This window comes from Chelonia mydas, chromosome 8, assembly GCF_015237465.2.
Source record: "Chelonia mydas isolate rCheMyd1 chromosome 8, rCheMyd1.pri.v2, whole genome shotgun sequence".
NCBI classification, from domain to species: Eukaryota; Metazoa; Chordata; order Testudines; family Cheloniidae; genus Chelonia; species Chelonia mydas.
Genome location: NC_057854.1, coordinates 62,382,370 through 62,402,366, shown reverse-complemented (window position 1 = coordinate 62,402,366; position 19,997 = coordinate 62,382,370). Strand labels below are relative to the sequence as shown.

Here is a 19,997-nt window from a genome sequence, read left to right as displayed (position 1 = left end):
TGCTAAGGATATCATTTCATCATGGAGGTCATGGATTCCATGACTTTAATGGACCTTCATCAGGTCCAACTCCAGATCCTGCTTCGCAGGAAGTCAGGGTTTTGAATGCATTGTTAATGCAGAAAGACAAGACTGCTGTTTAGAGCACATTGTCATCTCTGGCTGTGCTTGTTCTGAAAAGCTGGTGAGGGAGAGCAGTTAGCAGTGCCAGATCCTCTAGGTCAGAAGTTTTGGATCTATCTGATTCTGACAGGGTCTCCATAACTCTGGCTCCAAAACTGAAGTCAGTTTCAGGTTCAAGGACCAAGTCGATCTGAGGATTTCACTGGATCTTGTGCCATTCAGGTCTTCAGTTCTGGCTTCAACCTCTCCTCCAAATCCAGATCTATCCTTTGATCCAAAGAAGGCTTTTACTTTAGTGCCTGTTGTACAACGATTCGACTTACCAACATTCCTCAGATCCAAGTGCGAAACAGTGAGTTTCAAGGGAGAGACAGTCTTCACCAGTTTTGAGGTCTGCATCCTCTTCAGCTGAAAAAAGGAGAAGGGCAGAAGACATTATTAGTTTTTTCTCTTGACTCATCCCTGCCTCCTCCTTCTCTGCAGCAATTTTTCAATTGTCCTTTATATGGATTATTGATCCGACGATTTATGTGGAAAGGATCCAGGGGCACTTCAGGCAGTGCTGCCTGATACTCTGTTTGAAGAAGATAAGGAGATAGGTCTTTTTTTTTTCTTTTTGCACAGGAACACGCTGACACGGCTCCTGATTTGTCACCACAGGAGCATGCGGGGGGTGACTTCTCCCTCTTCACTTTCTGACGATGCTCTGCAGTTCCATGATCTGGTGGATTGCAGGGTGTCCATGTGGAACTTACTTCAATACGAATGGAGAAAACCCGGTGTTTGAGGAAAGGGCTTGGAGCTACCTCCAAGAGGAGGCTGTTGTTACCATTTCTCAGTGGTCTGCTGCAGTCTGCTGAGACTGTTAGGTCCATTTCTGCCTCTTGCCTTCTTATTTCCAGGCAGGCAGACAAATTATATCAGGTACCCTCAGAGGGGTTTTCATATTTTCGCATACATCCTAGAACTAATTTGCTGGTGGTGGCTGCTGCCACTAGCAAAATGAGGTCTGGACAAGCCATGACTGCTCATAAGAAAAAAAAGAAGTGTGACTCCCTAAGGAGAAAGAAGTTCTCTTCTTCCTCTCTTGGCATTAGGGTAGCAAATTATCAGGCAATTATGGTCTGCTATCAATTCCACTTATGGGAAAAGATGGCACTGTTTGCGCAGGATTTGGCAGATTACAAAAGGAGATTGGCAAACGCAATCCTAATGGAAGGTCAGAATGTGGCAAAGCACATTCTCAGATCTTTGCTAATGCTTCAGACTCTTCTGCCAGAGCATTGGCTTATAAAGTTACCCTGTGGAGATGTGCTTTGCTCTGCTCCTCTTCCTGGGGTCGGTCGGCGAAAGGAACTGAGGTGATAGAGGGTGCCACACCACCTTGTATAGCCTTGTCCTCCGAATGTTCAGAGACTCGAAGGGGAGGCCTGGAAAAGGTGTGTATGAGAGCTTTAAAGGATGCTGCTTGGAGAAGATTACCATTAGGCACCACGAGGTGGCACAATATCTTGTGAGTTGGAAACTGTGGAGCCATCTCAAAGAACTTCAATTACAAACAAGTAACCTTCATTTATGTAAGTGCACTTTTTGAAAAAGGACATTATCTATTTTAAAAAAATAAGATACTACATTTAGAGTTTATCAGTACTAATCTATTTATACATCTCTCCCCTTTCAGATGTAACATGTGGCGCTCCACCTGAAGTTACCAATGCTACTATTGTAACTAATGAGGAGGGAAGGTATCTGCCTGGTGCTAGAGTGCAATATAAATGTCAAGAAGGATTTGAAAGTATGGGATTGAATGATGTAATTTGTGAAGATGGAGAATGGTCACAACCACCAACTTGCCAAGGTAGGAGTTTGTATTGTAATTAAAACAAATAAGACGAGGTGTGCGTCTGTGAGCTGGGAACATGGAATGATAGAAGTGTGGGGCTGTAGGGGGCCCTGCAAAGTCATCAAGTTCATTCCTCTGCACTAAGGCAGGATTAAGTACATCTAGGTCATCTCTGATACGTGCTTGTCTGGAAATTCCTCAGGGAAGTTCTTTCCTGGGGAGTGTTACCAAATTTTCAGGGACTTGAAGCCTCTTGCGGAGAAAGATTGTGAAGTCAGGCTAAAGTTTCTACTCATGGAGGCAGCCTTGAGAGCTCAGACTCAGCACTGAAGTCAGACTTGGCACTGAGTGTCTCAGCATTTGAAAAGGAGTGCACCTCCTGCGGTGCCCGAGTCCCAACACTCTTCACCATCCTCAGTGCCTAAAAAGATTTGTGAGAAGCAGACTGCCAACTGCAGAAAGGCAGAGATCCCTGGCACTGTGGTGTGCTACGCATGGGGATAAGACTAAAGTGCGGTCTCTGTCTAAATACTCCTCTTCTTCCGTACCTCAGAAGATGGCACTGTTGACTCCGGCACCTAGGCAGGTTCCATCAAGTCCAGAGCCAGAAGGAGCTCCTTCCACAACTATGGCGCCACACCACACTATTCCAGTACTAACTACGCCACAGGCATTGGTAGTTGCCAGGGACCCTGTGACCCTGTCGGTGCCAGCATCACTAGTAGTACAAGAGCTGATGCTGTCAGTGCCGACAGACAGAATAACCAGCAGGATTGCTACAGTGCTCGGTACTGTGACAGTCTCGGGTACCTTTGAGGGCTCATCCTTCCGTGACGCTCACATCTCTGCAGGCCTCTCCAACTCGGCACTGATTGCCAACACTGTCTGGAACGGTGCCTCTGTGGTCCATGGATGCAGAGTCATCTTCTTCCAAATGAGAGGTCCAGTTCTAAATCTCCCATCCTCGCAGCCATTTGCACTACCCCTCCTCCAGACATTGTCACCCTTCCATGGATCCTGTGACAGGAGTACCATCAAGTAGGCCTGGAGGACACTGGGGGTATATGCTTGTCCAGTGGCCTTTTTGTAATCCATTGGGCTCTTCCCCCTTTTCCACATGATATTCCAGGCACTCCAATTCAGTGGCATCAGAAATGTGTGAGGCATCTTCCCAGTGGGTAGCACCCATTCCTGTTTCTGGTACTGAGCCTACTATTGGACATCAAGGGCTGAAGAGAACCCTACAGATCTAGAAATGGAGGAAGAGTATCCACACCTGGTGCTGGGCTCTTTTTCCTCTTCTTCTGAAGAGGCAGTCTCATGAGGGAGCATGTTGCCTCCCCCAGATGACCATAAGACACACCAAGAATTGTTAAAGAGGATTATCTTAAGTCTGCCATACAGGTGGAGGAAGTAAAAGAAGCCTCTCAATAACTGGCCAATACTTCAGACATTGCAGGTCGTTCCAGAGTGGCCCTGCCTCTCACTGAGGCCATTATGGACCCATTTAAGGTACTGTGGAAGACCTCTGCATCCCTTCTCCACACTCCAAAAAGTGCAAGTATTATCTACCCCCAAAAACTGTGTTCATTTCCCTTCTCCTCCGGGATTCCATATTGGCGTAGTATCCTCCGCCAATGAGAGGGAAAAGCAGGGGCATCAGGGTGCAACACCAAAATCAAAAGACTTAAAGAAGTTAGATCTGTTTCTTAAGAGAGTTTATTCTACTGGGAGGAGGAAGTGCAGCTCAGGATTGCAAACCAGCATGCCCTATTGGGCAGGTACGACTTTAATATGTGGGACTCCATGTTAAATTTTTAACACATGTTCCTGGAAGATGCTAGGCAGAAGGTCTTCTCGATAGTGGATAAGGGAAAATCTGTGGTGAGGACCTCTCTGCAAGCTGCTCTGGATTTGGCTGACTTGGCTACTAGGTCCATGGTTTCAGCAGTGGCCATGCATAGGGAAAACCAAGGGAGAACTGCAATTCCTCTCTTCTCTTTTTCCAGTGACTTCTTGGGAAGAGCTGTAACTCTGGCCATAGGATTGTGTACTAACACTCTGCAAGGTCTCCTAGTGGGTTTGATACCTGCTGGAGCTGTGCTATAAGGGGCCATAGGGTCATCTGTGTAGAGACAAGTGGCTTCTGCAAAGACAACTCTTTTCTCAAGCCAATCACCCGAGAGCCACAGATTTTGAGGTTGAAGGCCCTACCACTTTTGCGTGGAGGGGAAACAGGACAAGTTTATTTCAGTAGCTTACATGGTTTTGCTGCTGGTTATTTTTTTCAGGGGGAGAACCTGGCAGAGACTAGTTGCATATCCACCTCAGCTACAGAGCATAAACTCCAAGGGAGAACCCACAGAGGAGTTTCTGTGAGTTGGGGAGGAAAAGCAGAGTATGATTTGGATAGGTTAGTCAGAAATTTTCCAACAGAATAAACACTGATTCGTCAAACATGAAACATTCATCAAACTTGAAACTGATGATTTTGACAAATTCCCATAAGTTTTTGACCCTTCATTTTTCATTCCCTGCATCCTAACCCAATTTTTTTTACTACTGGATAGCCCTATTGTTGCCTCCCTGCAATTTGAAATGTTCCAATGAACAGTACTGGTTAAGTTAAGAAGCATCAATACTGGATCTGAATAGCTTAATTAATTAGTGACATCATTAATTAATCAAGACTGGATCTGAATAGATTGTATATAAAACTAATGGAATACTGTAAGTGATTTAGTTACCCACATAGGAATGTGTCAGTGACTTCAGAAGTTCTCATCTCTTTTCAGATATGACATGTCCACCTCCACCTGAGATTCATGATGGTAGGATTCGAGGTGCTAAGCAGCAAAGGTATTTGCCTGGCGATAGAGTACGTTATCAATGTTCGCAAGGTCTAAGCCTTTTTGGGTTTCCGATGGTAAAATGTACGGAAGGGAAGTGGTCCGTGTCACCAGTATGCAAAGGTATTTTACTTTCCTATTTCTAAAATAGCCTAGTAGATATAGGATATTTTTGGAATCAAAAACTTCAGTCTTACTCAGAAACATCTTTACTTCCCTGTATTTTTGTCTTTTTATAATGCACAAATATAACATCTCTTGTAAACCAGAAAGCAAATCTGTTTCCAGTCTGTGATGTTCCATGGCAATGATAATATAGGTTTAATGAGATCATCATTAGATTAGTCCAGTATCAGGACTTCAGGATTTGACCCTCAACATAATGTGAATAAGAGTGATTGATTGTTCTCTATTTCTGATTTTTAGGGCCACAATTTCACTACCACTTGCAGATGAACTAGACAATACACAATTGGTGAAATTCCCACTCCACTGAAGTCTGTCGAAAAACTTCCATTGATAGGACCAAGATTTCACCTTATATCTTCAAGCTTCCAGAAAAAAAGTGGTGTCACTCTGTTGGTTCATTTTGTTTGTCTTTTCACATACCAGAATTTCATTGGCTCTCAGGGTGAATACGAATATTTAAAAAAATGAACGTAATAACTAGCAGTGCAACACCGCTTTGTTTTGGAAACCAAAACTATGGTTCTAAAAACTAACTAGTCAGCCACCCATGTTCACAGTGAGTAGAACCATGACTAGTATTGTGGAAATCAGTGGACATTTGTTACTCACACAGGCAGGCACTACTCAATGCAAATAAGGGTGGCACAATCAAGCTCATATTTTTACCAAGCAATAATACAGGTTTAGAATAAGGCTCCAGAGAAAACAGATGAACGAATATCAGCCTTCGTTATGGTTGATTGTGGTCTCTTTATGTATTTCTGTTTCTCTGAATTCTCCCTCTTACAGTCTTATCTCTCTTACCAGAGACACTCAGTTTTCCCTGATATCTCAGCCTTACTGAGCTTTTCCCAGTACAAGGTACAACAGAGATAATGAGACCCCAGCAATATGAAAAACAAATTACAAATATAAAAAGCAAAATAAAAATATCAGAGTCAATGTATTGTGATTATTAATACCAATAAAGATAAACAGACAAAAATATCTATCCTAGGTTATACACCATTAAATACACAGTTCAGTCACATCATTAAAATAATGCCATCAGGGCAAAACATATACGAATATAAACAAAGAGCCCACTATGTCTAACAACCACAACCAACTGACTTCTCTCAACCATCTCGGAGAGATTGAGAGACTAGCTGGTTTTTGCAGCATGAAAGAATTCAGGGTATGGCAGGCCACAGAAAGAAACAAATTCCAAAGTGAAAAGCCTCTCACAGAGGGTGTCCTATCTTCAGAAGCCCCCTTCTTAAACCAATGATGTTCAGTGCCAAATGTAGGAGCTGCACCCAGTGGGATGTTACCCGTCACATAGAGGCAGAGGGGCAGGGTCTTAGCAGAAGAGCTAGAGCACCACAAAGGGAAGCATACATTTCATTCCCCCTAAATTACAGTGCAGCATACAATATGCCCTGTGCACTCCACAGAGCACCAAGATAAACCATTGTGTTGAACGGAGATGCAATGGCTCTGGCGCTGTCTCTGGACCCAGTGCCTTAAAGGTTAGCTATTGGCTATAGAAAGTTGAGTGATATGTCGAAAGCTAATAGCTGAGAGATCCTGTGAGAGTTTTTTCACTCACTTTTTGGCTGCCTTTCTTTCTCCATTCCTAGGGAAAATTGATACATACTAGTAGGGAAAAAGCTATACCTTCATTCATCATATGATTTTTGAGAGGTTTCCATGCCCCTCTCCCCCTTTGCTCCCCTCCACTCCTTTTGCCTTATATCCTAGGTCTCATTTTTGACATGTGCATTTTTGGCGCTAACGGGCATTTTTAAACAAAATGAAAGTTTTAAATTTTCTGTTTCATTTATCCTTACTGGAATCATTAGAACTAAATGAGTAAATATAGCTTTCTGGCCTTTTCCTCATTTTAGGAAGAAAATATGATTTTACACATTTAGTGCAATTCTAAAGAAAAATAAAATCTAGTAAACAGATGTACAAAGTTTTAATGACAGTAGAATAAAAGAGGGTTAACATGATTTTTTAGAGAAAAATAATTGTAATGCAGTTATTTAATAATTATTTAGAAATGTGCTAATTAACAAAAATCTTCATAATAGCAGAATAAAATGTTATCACACATACATATGTTAACATGCATTTAAGAAAAAAATATTTTATATGCAGTTATTGCATTTCTAAATTAAGTTTTATGGTCAGAGGAATAAAGGAGAATCATGCATTTTGAGAGAGCTATTTTTATGCATTTAGTAGTTTTCTAATAGTCATTAAATAACTGTACAAAGTGTTAATGATAGAGGAATAGAGGAGTGTTGCATAAAATCCTGCATTTTTGGATAAAATGAATTTCACTGCAGTTAATATATTTCTAAATAAAGTAGTTAATTTAAAAATCCTTAATAACAGCAGAACAAATAAGTGTTAGGGCATTTATGTTAATGTTCAGTTTCCTCATTTTTAGAGGAAAATATTTTTAATTCTGTTAGTACATATCTAAATAAAGCCATTAAATAATTCCACAAAGTATTAATGACAGAAGATTTAAGGAGAAGTATTAATATATATAAAATGATGCATTTTTAGAAAAACATAATTTTATGAAGTCAGTACAGTTCTAAATAAAATTGAGTAAACAATTCCATAAAATTAACAAAAGTACTAATAATAGAGAGTGAATCAATTATTTAATGACTATTAGAAATGCCTCAACTGCATTTGGGGGGGAGGGGTAGCTCAGTGGTTTGAGCATTGGCCTGCTAAACCCAGGATTGTGAGTTCAATCCTTGAGGGTGCCATTTAGGGATCTGGGGCAAAAATTGGGGGTTGGTCCTGCTTTGAGCAGGGGTTTGGACTAGATGACCTCCTGAGGTCCCTTCCAACCCTGATATTCTATGATAACAAGCATACAGTACTCTAAAAGTTCATAATTCTATAGATTCATGAACACTTCTCAATTATACCTCTTTCATTAAGACTGTATAATCATTGACTATTTAAAAATGTACTAAATGCATAACAAATATTTCTCTGTACAAATAAGAGAAATGCATGGTGTACATATGTAAGACTGTTTGGAGTGGCTCACCATTGTGAGTGAGACTGTCAGGGCAGACTATCAGAAAACACGGACATACACCCCCAACTGGTGGTATGTTCTATAATTAGATTTCACCAAGCTAGTAACAAATATGAACTCCTGGCTCACTATACCAGTCTTCCCATGGAGTCACAGTCCCCTTAGCCTCTTCAGCCTATCTCGACACCCAGACATATTGAACTTTGTGAGAAAAGGTTATTAAAACCAAAAAATCACACCATGTCAGGTTGCTCCCAGTCCCAAAGGACTCACCCCAGATCAATTGATACTCCGGACCTTACACGAAAGACAATGCTGGTAGCCAATTCTATAGTAAACCAACTATAGGTTTATTAGTTAAGTAAAAGGATGAGAGTTATTGAGATGTTAAAGCAGGTAAAATATAATAAATGGTAAGTCACAGTTTGTAATTCCAAACAGTAGCAGACACACAATAAACTGCCAGTTTCCCAAAAGTCCTTCAGGGCTACCCAGAATAATTCTGGAGAGCTCAGTTTTCTTGTCCAGATACTCTGCCCTATTAACAAAAAGAAAAGGAGTACTAGTGGCACCTTAGAAACTAACCAATTTATTTGAGCATAAGCTTTTGTGAGCTACAGCTCACTTCATCTGATGAAGGTGCCACTAGTACTTCTTTTCTTTTTGCTAACATGGCTGCTACTCTGAAATCTGCCCTGTTAGAATCCAAACAGTCCAAAGATAAAGGACCTCTCTTTGAATTGGTACTTATAGCTTCTTTTCACAGACAACAATCTGACAAGTATCTGTACCAATTGCTTTGAATTTAGCACCCTTCTTCCTTTGCATTCAATGAGTTATTTAGTTACAGGGATATACATAATGTAAATACCTGTCATTATATTATAATAGGAATAGATAAGTGAAAACAATACATGTAGCATTCCATTAGTTTTCATGAAGTTCTAACACCTGAATACACTTACATTAACACACCCTATGATCTAGGGCTATTTAATTACCAGGCATGTATAATGTAAATATAATGTAACAGTAAACAAGAGGATATAGATAGAGGGAAAACAATACAATTAATATCTCCTTTGATCTCTATTAATACGCAAGTGAATTGGCCTTTAGCTCGGGCCTGAGCTGGTCTGTCAGCATTGCAACATATATATGTATTATATATATTAAAACTTCTCCTTTACTCCCCTGTCATTAAGACTTGGTACAATTATTTAATTACTTGATTTAAAATTATAATAAATGCATAAAATAATAGAATTGCACTTAATACATTTTCTTGTTAAAATGAGGAAAGGGCAAGCAAACTTTTTTCTTAGTTCTAATGCAGCTAATAAGCATGAATTAAATATAAAGGGAAAAAACCCTCTTCTTTTCAGAATGGCCACTAGTGCCAGAAATGCACATTTCCAAAAATGAGACCTGGCGATGGGACAAAGAGGCAAAAGGGGCAGGTCATAAAGCAAAAAGGGGGGGAAGGGAAATCTGTCAAATTATGTAATGAGTAAAGGTAAAGCTTTATTACTACTCATGTAATTTTTAGCCTTTGCCATTTCAAAACTTACCCCGGTCCCACTTCCCTTTCTGTGAGAAGAGGAGCAATGAGAGGAAATGGCAGTTGGCATTTCAGAGTAAATTTCAAATGATGAGTTTGGCTTCTCTATGAATTCTTTTTAAAATCCACCTGGCCAAGCAGCTTTTCCAAAGGGGAAAGTGTAGCTGTGTCTCTGCTTTTATCAATTATAGGGACACCCAAAGGTTTTTCTGTTCTTGGGTTCTTTCTTTATTTTTTGTTTCCTTTCTCTCCTCATTTTTGTGTGGTATTTCTTGTACTATTTACACTCATTTATCATTCCAGTGTTATTCTGTGTTTCATATTCCACTCCTTGGGCCTGTATAATCCAAACTTCTATTTAGCTTGTATCCTCTTACCATTATTTTACCCTCAGTCTCTCTCTCTGCTCTCAATATTCACATACCCTGGTAATGTCATAATTCATAATAGTTTGAGACAAGTGCTGGGTACATCAAGCACCCTACATGGTAATATGGTCCTGGAGAAAGTAGGTACTGCACATGCATGCAGTGACAAGTAGCAAGCTGATTGGCCCACATGAACCTTAGGAGGGGAGGGGTTGGGCCAAAGCCTCTCACTTTCCATTTCCCTACTAGTCAGTGCTTAAGGCAGAACGATTGGTCCAAAGGATCTCAAACTAACCTACATTGCCTGCTTGAAAAGCAACACAGAATCATATCTTGACAAAGGTAAAGCAGCTGGTTTTGCCATCAGTTTTGCCATCAGTTCCACACTGTTAATTTTTAATGAACAAATATTGTGCTGCTTCTTATCTTAAAGATAAGATTTTTTGTATCTTGTGTTCAGTTCCAATATCAAGAGGTTTCTTTTTCACCTTTCCCTTGGGATTTTTCCTGATCTGTCCGAGTACATTGATAGTGCTGTTGAGTAATATTTCTGATATTACAGCATTTACTCTAAGTAAATATTGATGCATATATTCTCTTTTTCTATACTTAATTTTAGAGGCTGCTGGAAAGTGTGGGTACCCACCGGCTGTTGATAATGGAGACATCATGGTCTTTCCACAGAAAGAATATGAACCAGGTTCAAAAGTGGAATACAAATGTCAACGTTTTTATAGAATGAATGGATCTGCATCTGTTAGCTGTGAGTCTGGCCAATGGACAGACCCACCAGTTTGCTTAGGTAGATATAAGAATCTATTATATGTAAAAGAACTGTGATGAGTTAAACAACTGTGGTATTTTTCATATTATGGTATGAATTTTCATATTCATATATTTCAATTTGAAGTCACTTGTACTGGTGTACCAGATTAATTCCATAAGTGTGAATGGAGTCACTCCTCATTTACACCACAGTATGTGTAGGGGAGACTCACATTCTTTCCATTGACATCAGTGCAGACTTTTCAAAAGAAAAGATCAGCAAATGGCACACACCCACACCACACCATTATACGTACCTAGAATGCACCCATAAAACATCTCCATTAAAAACTCTAAAAACATATTATAATCCAGCCAATATTTACTGTAAGCAAACAGATGTATTCAAACATATTTTTAGTTGAAAACTTTACAACTACAGCAGATGCTGTGAAATACAATTCAGTAACTTACGGAAAACCATGAGGAATATTGATCGCTACTGTTCAGTGCTAGGAGTAGACATGGTGCTGTCTGAGCAGCAGGGCATTCCACTTTTGTGCAGGGGGAGCTCTAACTGGCATGAAACTAAGGTAGCCTGCTCTACACCACCCTCTCTCCAACCTCCAACATGCTTAGAGTGAGAGGATGGAATGGCTAGACTACACTGTGGTGCAGTGATCCCCAGCTGTGCAGCTACTTCTGTGTGGTTTTTAAATTATGGTGAACTGATTGTGTGGGCTGGTGTGTCCTGGACCTGATTTCATAGCTTAGGACTAGCCTGCCATGTCCCTTTTTCTCTTCTGTGATGTCACATAGAATCATAGGGTTAGAAGGTACCACAAGGGTCCTCTAGTCTAAACACCCTTGAAGATTCAGGATTTGTTGTTTCTAAATCAACCATATCCAGCCTCCTTTTGAAAACCTCCAGTGAAGGAGTGTCCACAACCTCCCTAGGCAGTCTGTTCCATTGTCCTACTGTTTTTACAGTTGGGAAGCTTTTCCTGAGATTCAGTCTAAATCTTCGATGCTGTAGTTTGAACCCAATGCCCCTTGACCTGCCATCTGTGGCAAGAGCTATCAACTGTTCTCAATCTGTTCTATGGCAGCCTTTTAACTATTTGAATACCACTATCATCTCCCCCACAGTCTCCTCTCTTCCAAACTAAACATATCCAGTTCCTTCAGCCTTTGTCCATATGGTTTTCATTCCATCCCTTTGACCATCTTTTATGCTCACCTCTGGATCTTTCCCCATTTCTCCACATCCTATCTATACATCGGTGACCAAAACTGGACACAGTACTAAAGCTGAGGCCTAACCAGTGCTGAGTAGAGTGGTACTATCACCTCCTTTGACTTGCATACTATGCCTCTGTTAATGCAACCTAAAATTGCATTTGCTTTTTTTGCAACAGTATCACGTTGCTGACTCGTGTTGAGGTTGTGATCCACCACAACTCCCAGATCCTTTTCAGCAGTGTTGCTACCAAGCCAGTTATCCCCCATTCTGTATTTGTGCATTTGGTTTTTCTTCCCTAAGTATAGCATCTTACATTTGTCTTTGTTGAATTTCATTTTGTTGTCTATAGCCCAGTTCTTTAATCTATCAAGATCTGCTCTATCCTCTAAAGTGTTGGCAAGCCCTAACCCGTCCCCAGCTTTGTGTCATCTTCAAATTGATCAGTATGCTCTTTAGTCCTACATCCAGGTCATTAATAAAGATGTTAAACAAACTTACTCTTTGTGGTTGTTAAACCAATTATGGATCCTCTTAGACTCATAGACTCTAAAGTCAGAAGGGATCATCATAATAATCTAGTCTGACATCCTGCACATTGCAGGCCACAGAATATCATCCATTCCTGAAATAGACTCCTAACCTCCGGATGAGTTACTGAAGTCTTCAAATCATGGCTTAAATTCTTCAATTTACAGAGAATTCACCATTTACATAGTTTAAGCCTGCAAGTGACCCATATCCCATTCTGTAGAGGAAAGCAACAACCCACTAGGGTCCCTGACAATCTGACATGGGGGGAAATTCCTTCCCATCCCCAAATATGACAATCAGTTGGACCCTGAGCATGTGGGCAAGACCCACCAGGCAGATATCTGGGAAATAATTATTTGTAGTGAGCCCTCCCCATCTAGTGTCCTGTCTCCAGCAGTTAGGGATTTTTTTACTGGCAGTCGCTGATGGGCCCCATGCCATCGTTGTCAGTCACATCATACCATCCCCTCCATAAACTTATCAAGCTCAGTCTTGTAGCCAGTTAGGTTTTTTGCCTTTGTAAGGCTGTTCCCTAACTTCATCCCTGTAATGGTTAGAAACCTTCACCTAATTTTGAGCCTAAACTTGTTGATGGCCAGTTTATAGCCATTTGTTCTTGTGTCCACATAGGTGCTTAACTTAAATAACTCTTCTGTCTCTGTGGTATTGATTCCCCTGATGTATTTATAGAAAGCTATCATATCTCCCCTCAGCCTTCTTTTGCGTAGGCTAAACAAGCCAAGCTTTTTGAGTCTCCTCTCATAAGGTAGGTTTTCCATTCCTTAGATAATCCTAGTAGCCCTTCTCTGCAGCTCTTCCAGTTTGAATTAATCTTCCTTAAACACAGGAAACCAGAATTGCACACAATATTCCAGATGAGGTCTCACCGGTGCCTTGTATAACGGTACTAACACTTCCGTGTCTCTACTGGGAATACCTTGCCTGATGCATCCCATGATGCATTAGCCCTTTTCATGGCCTCATCACATTGACAGCTCACAGTCCTTATGTGATCAAACAGTACATCCAGATCTTTCTCCTCCTCTGTCACTGCCAACTGACAAGTCCCTAGTTTATAGCTTGTTAGTCCCAAAATGTATGACCTTGCACATTACACTATGAAATTTCATCCCATGGAGAGAGGGTGGCGTAGAGCAGGCTACCTAGTTTCATGCCAGTCATAGCTCCCCCTGCACAAAAGTGGAATCCCCTACTGCTCAGACAGCACCATGTCTACTCCTAGCACTGAAGAGAAGCAACTGATATTCCTCATGGTTTTCCATAAGTTACTAAATTGTATTTCACAGCATCTGCTGTAGTTGTAAAGTTTTCAGCTAAAAATATGTTTGAATACATCTGTTCGCTTACAGTAAATGTTGGCTGGATTATAATATGTTTTTAGAGTTTTTAATGGAGATGTTTTATGGGTGCATCCTAGATACGTATAATGGTGTGGTGTGGGTGTGTGCCATTTGCTGATCTTTTCTTTTGAAAAGTCTGCACTGATGTCAATGGAAAGAATGTGAGTCTCCCCTACACGTAATGTGGTGTAAATGAGGAGTGACTCCATTCACACTTATGGAATTAATCCATTTCCAGTTTACAATGTCATCCAGATCTTCTTCATCTCTATAATATCTGGTTTCACTTCCTGTACCAGTAGTTCTAGTTCCTTCATTTGGTTACCCAGGCTCCTTGCATTGGTGTACAGACATCATAAGTGCTGCTGTTTGGCTTCGCCCACATTCCTCACCCGATTGGGTATGGTCATCCTACTGCCAGTATTGCCTACCTGACTGGTATCAGCACTATCCTTCCCCTTAATGTCCATTCTCTTACTGATGTTCCTTTCTCCATTCCTGTATCCTTTTTTACTTGAGTTTCCTCCCTCTCGATGTTAAAATCAGGTGTGGAGATTACATAAGCATCTTCCTCGAGTTCCTAGTTTAAAGCTCTTTTAATGAGTTGTGTCAACCTCCATCCCAGAAGTCTATTTCCCTCCCTACTCAGGTGGAGTCCATCCCATGAGAACTGTCCTCTCTCCATGAATGCCTCCCAGTGGTCAAACATCCCAGAGCCATCTGTTGATCATCATAATCTGTTGATCTCCATTTTCTAGGGACAGGCAGAATACCGTAAGATAGATAACCTTAGCCTCCATTTCCTTAAATGTCTTCCCCAGCTTGGCATAATCTCCCTTGGCATGTTCCAGCAAGAACCTAGCTGTGTCACTTGTTCTCACATGAAGGACAATGAGTGGATTCTTTCCTGCTGCCATTAGGATCCTCTTCAGCCTCAGTTCCACATCCTGTATCTTCGCTCCTGGCAGACAGCACCCCCGTCTGTTCTCTGAATCAGCTCTGGTGACAGGCCTGTTCGTTCTTCTTAGTGGGGAATCACAAATCACATATACCTACCTTTTCTTGCTGACGGTGTGATTCTCCATCCTTCCTCTGGTTCTGTCTGTCTGTGAGTCCTCTTGTCTTTTATTCTCCCTTGCAATCTTCTGCAAGTCATCCAGTATCCTCCTGGGGCTTTGAACTCTGAGTATCTCCATTGGCTCTTCCCCTCTTCTTACAGGACTAGCTGCTCTTCTCTTCTTCCTTGCCCTCCCTCCTTCGGTTGCAGCCTGCTCTGCCCCATCTTCATTTTCCAACTGAGCAAACCTGTTCCTGAGCTCTATTTCACCTCCACTAGCTGGTCTTTTCCTCTGCCTGGTTCTTGTAGTCACATGCTTCCACTGACCACTTTCCTTACCCAGAAGTCTTCCTTCTGAGTTCCTCAGTCCAGCTTGCATCCGTAAGTCTTGACTTTTCCCTTCAGTCTCCTCTTGTCTTCCCTCCATTGCCTGCTCGAATCTCCTTTGAAACTCAACCATAGTTTCCACCTGCATCTCCAAGCCTTTTATCTTCTCTTCCATCAGCTCTATCAAGCGGCACTTCGTACAAAGAAATCTCTTTTAAAGTACACGCTCTAGGATCATGTGCATCCCGCAGCTTTCATATCCAGTCATCCTCATTTACTCTTCCATGGCTTGAGTCACTACATTGCTGCCTCTGTACCTCTCATAGCCTTCCCACCTAAATTCTAAATAATGGTAGCTCCACAAAGCCTGCATTTCTCATGTGGGACGGTGTCAAAAGCCTTGCTGAAGTCCAGGTATATTATGTCCACCGCATTTCTCCTACCCACCAAACTAGTTATCCCGTTAAAGAAATAAATCAAACTGGTTTGGCATGATTTGTTCTTGGTAATACAACCAAGGAGTGGGGGAGGTCAATAGGAAGGCAGATCTCCCAGCAGAGAGTATCCTTCTGCAGGGAGAGTATTCTGTTGGTCAGCTGTGGCTAAGTTTTGGCCCATTTGCACCACCTGAGTATCACAAAGTGGCCAGCTTGTAAAATAGAATCAAATCCTGTCTCTTTCTGTTCATCTAGCCTCAGTCTCCTCTCTGTCCCTTCCCACAATATCACCTCGGTTGGTGGGAAAGCCTCCTTCTCTAGAGTTCCTTCTTGGTCTCTCAACCTGTGTCTCCTTTAGTTTTCAGATCTTGTCTAAAAATATTTCCCTGGGTTTTTTTTAAATTATGTATAGCATTTGGGGACAGGGTCAGTCTCAATACAGTTACAGCAAATACGATTTCCAATGACATATCCAGATGTACATAATTAAATTATATTTTTATTTTTCCAGAGCCATGTACAACATCCCCAGAAGTGATGGAGAAAAACAACATTAGGCTGAGATGGAGGACGGAAATGAAATTATATTCAGAAAGTGGAGATTTTATTGAATTTGACTGTAAAAATGGATATGTGAGGAATCCATCTTCTTCTGCATTTAGAGTACAGTGTGTGGAGGGGAAATTGGCATATCCTAAATGTAAGAGAAGTGGTAAGTAATCTCCAGTGAAACTACAATACTGTTGAATCATCTAACTAAAAGATTTCTTAATTTTTACTGAGGAATTCTAGGGTTTAAATAGCATGATGTGAACAGAAGCAAATAATTCATGGCTACATATAAAGAGGGCTCGCTGGAAGCAGCTGATAAGGAACCATGGGATGAAACAGATTAAAGATCCCTGCTCCAAAAATTCCATCACCTTCAACTGCTAGTTGCCACACCACGGATACTGATAAAATATAGAATATGTATGAAATCATAGATCATAGAATATCAGGGTTGGAAGGGACCTCAGGAGATCATCTAGTCCAACCCCCTGCTCAAAGCAGAACCAATCCCCAATTTTTGCCCCAGATCCCTAAAAGGCCCCCTCAAGGATTGAACTCACAACCCTAGGTTTAGCAGGCCAATCCTCAAACCACTGAGCTACCCCTCCCCCCAGGGGAACTTGTTTTCTCCTTCCCCTCATCAGGACAGGGAAACTTGTCTTCCTACCCAGCTGCCTCCTTGTGCATCCTGTACTCTGAGGATGAGCTCCCAGAGTTTGGGATCTTTGAGCTAGATGACTTCTTCTTGAAGTAAACTTCTCCCAGGGTCATGGGTGCCCCCTCTGAAATGTTGGGCCCTAGGTGGCAGCTGTCTAGTCAGTGCCTAAATCTGCCCGTTTTCGGAATAACAGTTCTCTGTTAGAACACAACACACACAGCTCCTGTTCAAGGAGAGGGTTGAAGGAGATTTACACTAGAGCAAATGGCAGTAGGCCAGACTCCCCACAGCTTTCCCACCATTCTTTGATTCAGTACAAGCTGAGCCAAACATCCAGACTCAAAAGGTTTATGGAAAGTGACTAGAAATGTTTTAAAACACACTCTATGTAAGTCACCACACTTGTGAGTCCCACGTAATCTGGTCATTAGCCAGCTCTGTATTCAGAAAATCACTGATATATAAACCAGCTGGCATCTGATAGCATTCCAATGCAAGGGGACTATTGACTGTATATGATGAAGTCAGTGCCTAAAAAGCATCCCTTCTAATAGTGGGATGGGAACCAGTATAAGGGATACTCTCTCTTTGCAGCCAAATTTGGTGGTTAGTAGTACCTTTGGGGCATTCGGTGAGAAAAGATAATGAGATCCTTACCGCAGAGACTGTTAAGACCTAACTGGCCTCTGGCTTCATATGGTGAAGGGATTTCAATGCATGGTTTTCTGTGTTGCTTTTAAGTTCCACTTAAGAGAAAATATTTGTTTTCAATATGAAAAGTAGTTGAACCACTGCAGTTCAGGGATAACTGCAATTACCTTTGATGGAGTTTGTTCCATTTACTTTCCAAAGATGGTTAAAATCATCCAGTGTGATTTTTATGCCATTCTGTTGAAATCACTATTCTGTTCCTGTGAAAAACCTATAGGGGATTTGTATGTAATACTTCTTTCAAAAAACTGACATGTACTAAATTAATTTTGTAGTATTTGTTCTCTCTCTGGCAGGTACTTGAGGATGAATAAAAAGAACCATCAAGCAGATTATTTTAACCCAGATCTGAGGATCAGAATCCATTAACTAATTATTTGTACTGTCCACTTTGTCAGTATTGTAGCCTTGATTGTCTGAATTGATGCATGTAATCACTTATTTTTACTTTTGGTCACAATGCATATTTTAAAACTAATGTTAAGCCAATCATAAAATAGTAACAAAAGATGGGCAAAAAGGTTCAAACTCAGATCAAACTACAGCTTTTTATGGTATTTGGAAGAGGAAACTTTAAGGGTAATTGCACACTTCTGCACTTCCTCAATTACACACTTCTTGCTTGCTGGCCCAAATCAGAACCTTCTGGAAGTCTCACTAGAAACCTTAATCCAGGGAGATTTATAACATAATTGCCATACCAAGAAGTTTGCGATATGGATTGAGACCTTTTTGAGTTCTGCCCATCACTATTAGCAGTTGGTCATGGTTCTGCCAAAATGTTTTGGTCCATGCAACAAAAAAAGGATGCAGACATTTAGCACAATTGTATAGAAAACATTTACTTTTCTGGTTAAAATTTAAACTGAGTGTCTTAATTATTTTTCCTTTTTCAAATTAAAGATTTGTATATTTCATTTACAAACTTAATGAAAATCCCTAAAGTACAAACAGATATTTTAAACACAGTAAAGTGGGAAGGATTTGTTGAAAACTAGAGATAAAGATGAAAGCTTGCAGCTAATTTGAATAGCAACATGATGCAGGCATGGCATAGTGTGTGAATAAGTTGACAATTCTTATCTTATCTTTCATTGTATATAATACACGGGAAATTAGACCAGTGCTGTGACACAGATGAATGTATTAGAATCCACACAAATGAGAGTGAGAAATTAATAAAGAGAAAGTGAACATTGATGGGGTGCTATGTGTTGTGAATGAACCAAATTCTGGACCTGTGGCAAACACAAACAAGCACACACCTACACTATAAAAGCTGAAAAAAACCACACCCATTTTCCCCAAAATTGTGTGAAGGCTGCAACTTTTCACATTATTGTGTGAAGTTACATTTATCTGAAGTAATTGCAGCCACAAGTTCCCTTAATCAGCAATTCACAGGGGAGGGAGGAAGGGGCCCTGGCCCCAAGCTCATTTATGTAGCTGCATTATTGCAACAGTTATGTTATTGATTCCCCTGGTGTAGTCCACCATCCTAATTTAGGCACTCAGGCACCCTATTCAAAGGCTAGCAAGAAACAGGCACCTAAAGGTACATCTGCATTTGAGCTTGGAAGTGTGATTCCCAGCTTGCACAGACATATCTGCCCTAGTTGTGCTCAAGCTAGCAACACACAGGCACTAGCTCAGCCTAGGTTGCCTGAGTACAAGCCCTCCCAACCCTCAGCAACCTACATGGGGGCCAGTGCTGCCACAGCAAACTGCTACTTTTAGGTGCTAGGTTGGGCAGCGCTAGTATGGTACCTCTGTGTGATCTGGGCATCACTCCTCCCAGCTCAAAAGGTAGACATACCCTTAGACTGGGGGTCACAAAAGCCAGCACGTTGAGTAAGGAGGCAGCTAAAGCAGACAGCGGGGAATGCCAAGGACAAGGGTGTGGCCTAAGCCTTTCCTCGCAGTGGGAGTTGGGCACTTTTCTCCACGTAGGATTCACAAGGGTGAACTCTCTCCTGGAGTTAGTAAGTCAGGTCAGCTTTTTTTCGTAAAGCTCACACCACTTGGTGGTGGTTACATTACCCTGGAGCATGCACACTCTATCAGAGGAGGCCTAAGTCCAAATCCTGATGTGGAGCAGGGACTTAAACTCAGGTCACTCAGGTGATTAACCTAACTACTGGGCAATGGTTTATTCTGGCATATGTCTTTCTCAAGATCTCCTATTTGAGCTATTCCACTGTGTTTAACTAATTATTTGTATAAGTAATTACAATATTTATTAGAACAGCGACTTGAATTTGGGATTCCTACATATGAGCAGAGTCCCCTAACCACTGGGCCACAGAGTCCTTCTCAATGTTGCCTTCGCCCAATTACAGTTTAATTATTTAATACAAAATTGAATGG

The 19,997-nt window shown here is 41.2% G+C and overlaps 1 protein-coding gene across 1 annotated transcript; it reads left to right on the top strand.

The window, feature by feature from the left end:
* Window positions 1-1,819: 1,819 nt before the first annotated feature.
* On the top strand, window positions 1,820-18,945 carry LOC122461369 (complement factor H-related protein 1-like). The gene is made up of 5 exons (XM_043520696.1): window positions 1,820-1,981; window positions 4,762-4,938; window positions 10,608-10,790; window positions 16,221-16,409; window positions 17,927-18,945. The coding sequence occupies exons 1-5, from the start codon at window positions 1,921-1,923 to the stop codon at window positions 17,932-17,934; spliced, it is 618 nt and encodes a 205-aa protein (XP_043376631.1). The 5' UTR covers window positions 1,820-1,920; the 3' UTR covers window positions 17,935-18,945.
* The last annotated feature ends 1,052 nt before the right edge of the window (window positions 18,946-19,997 follow it).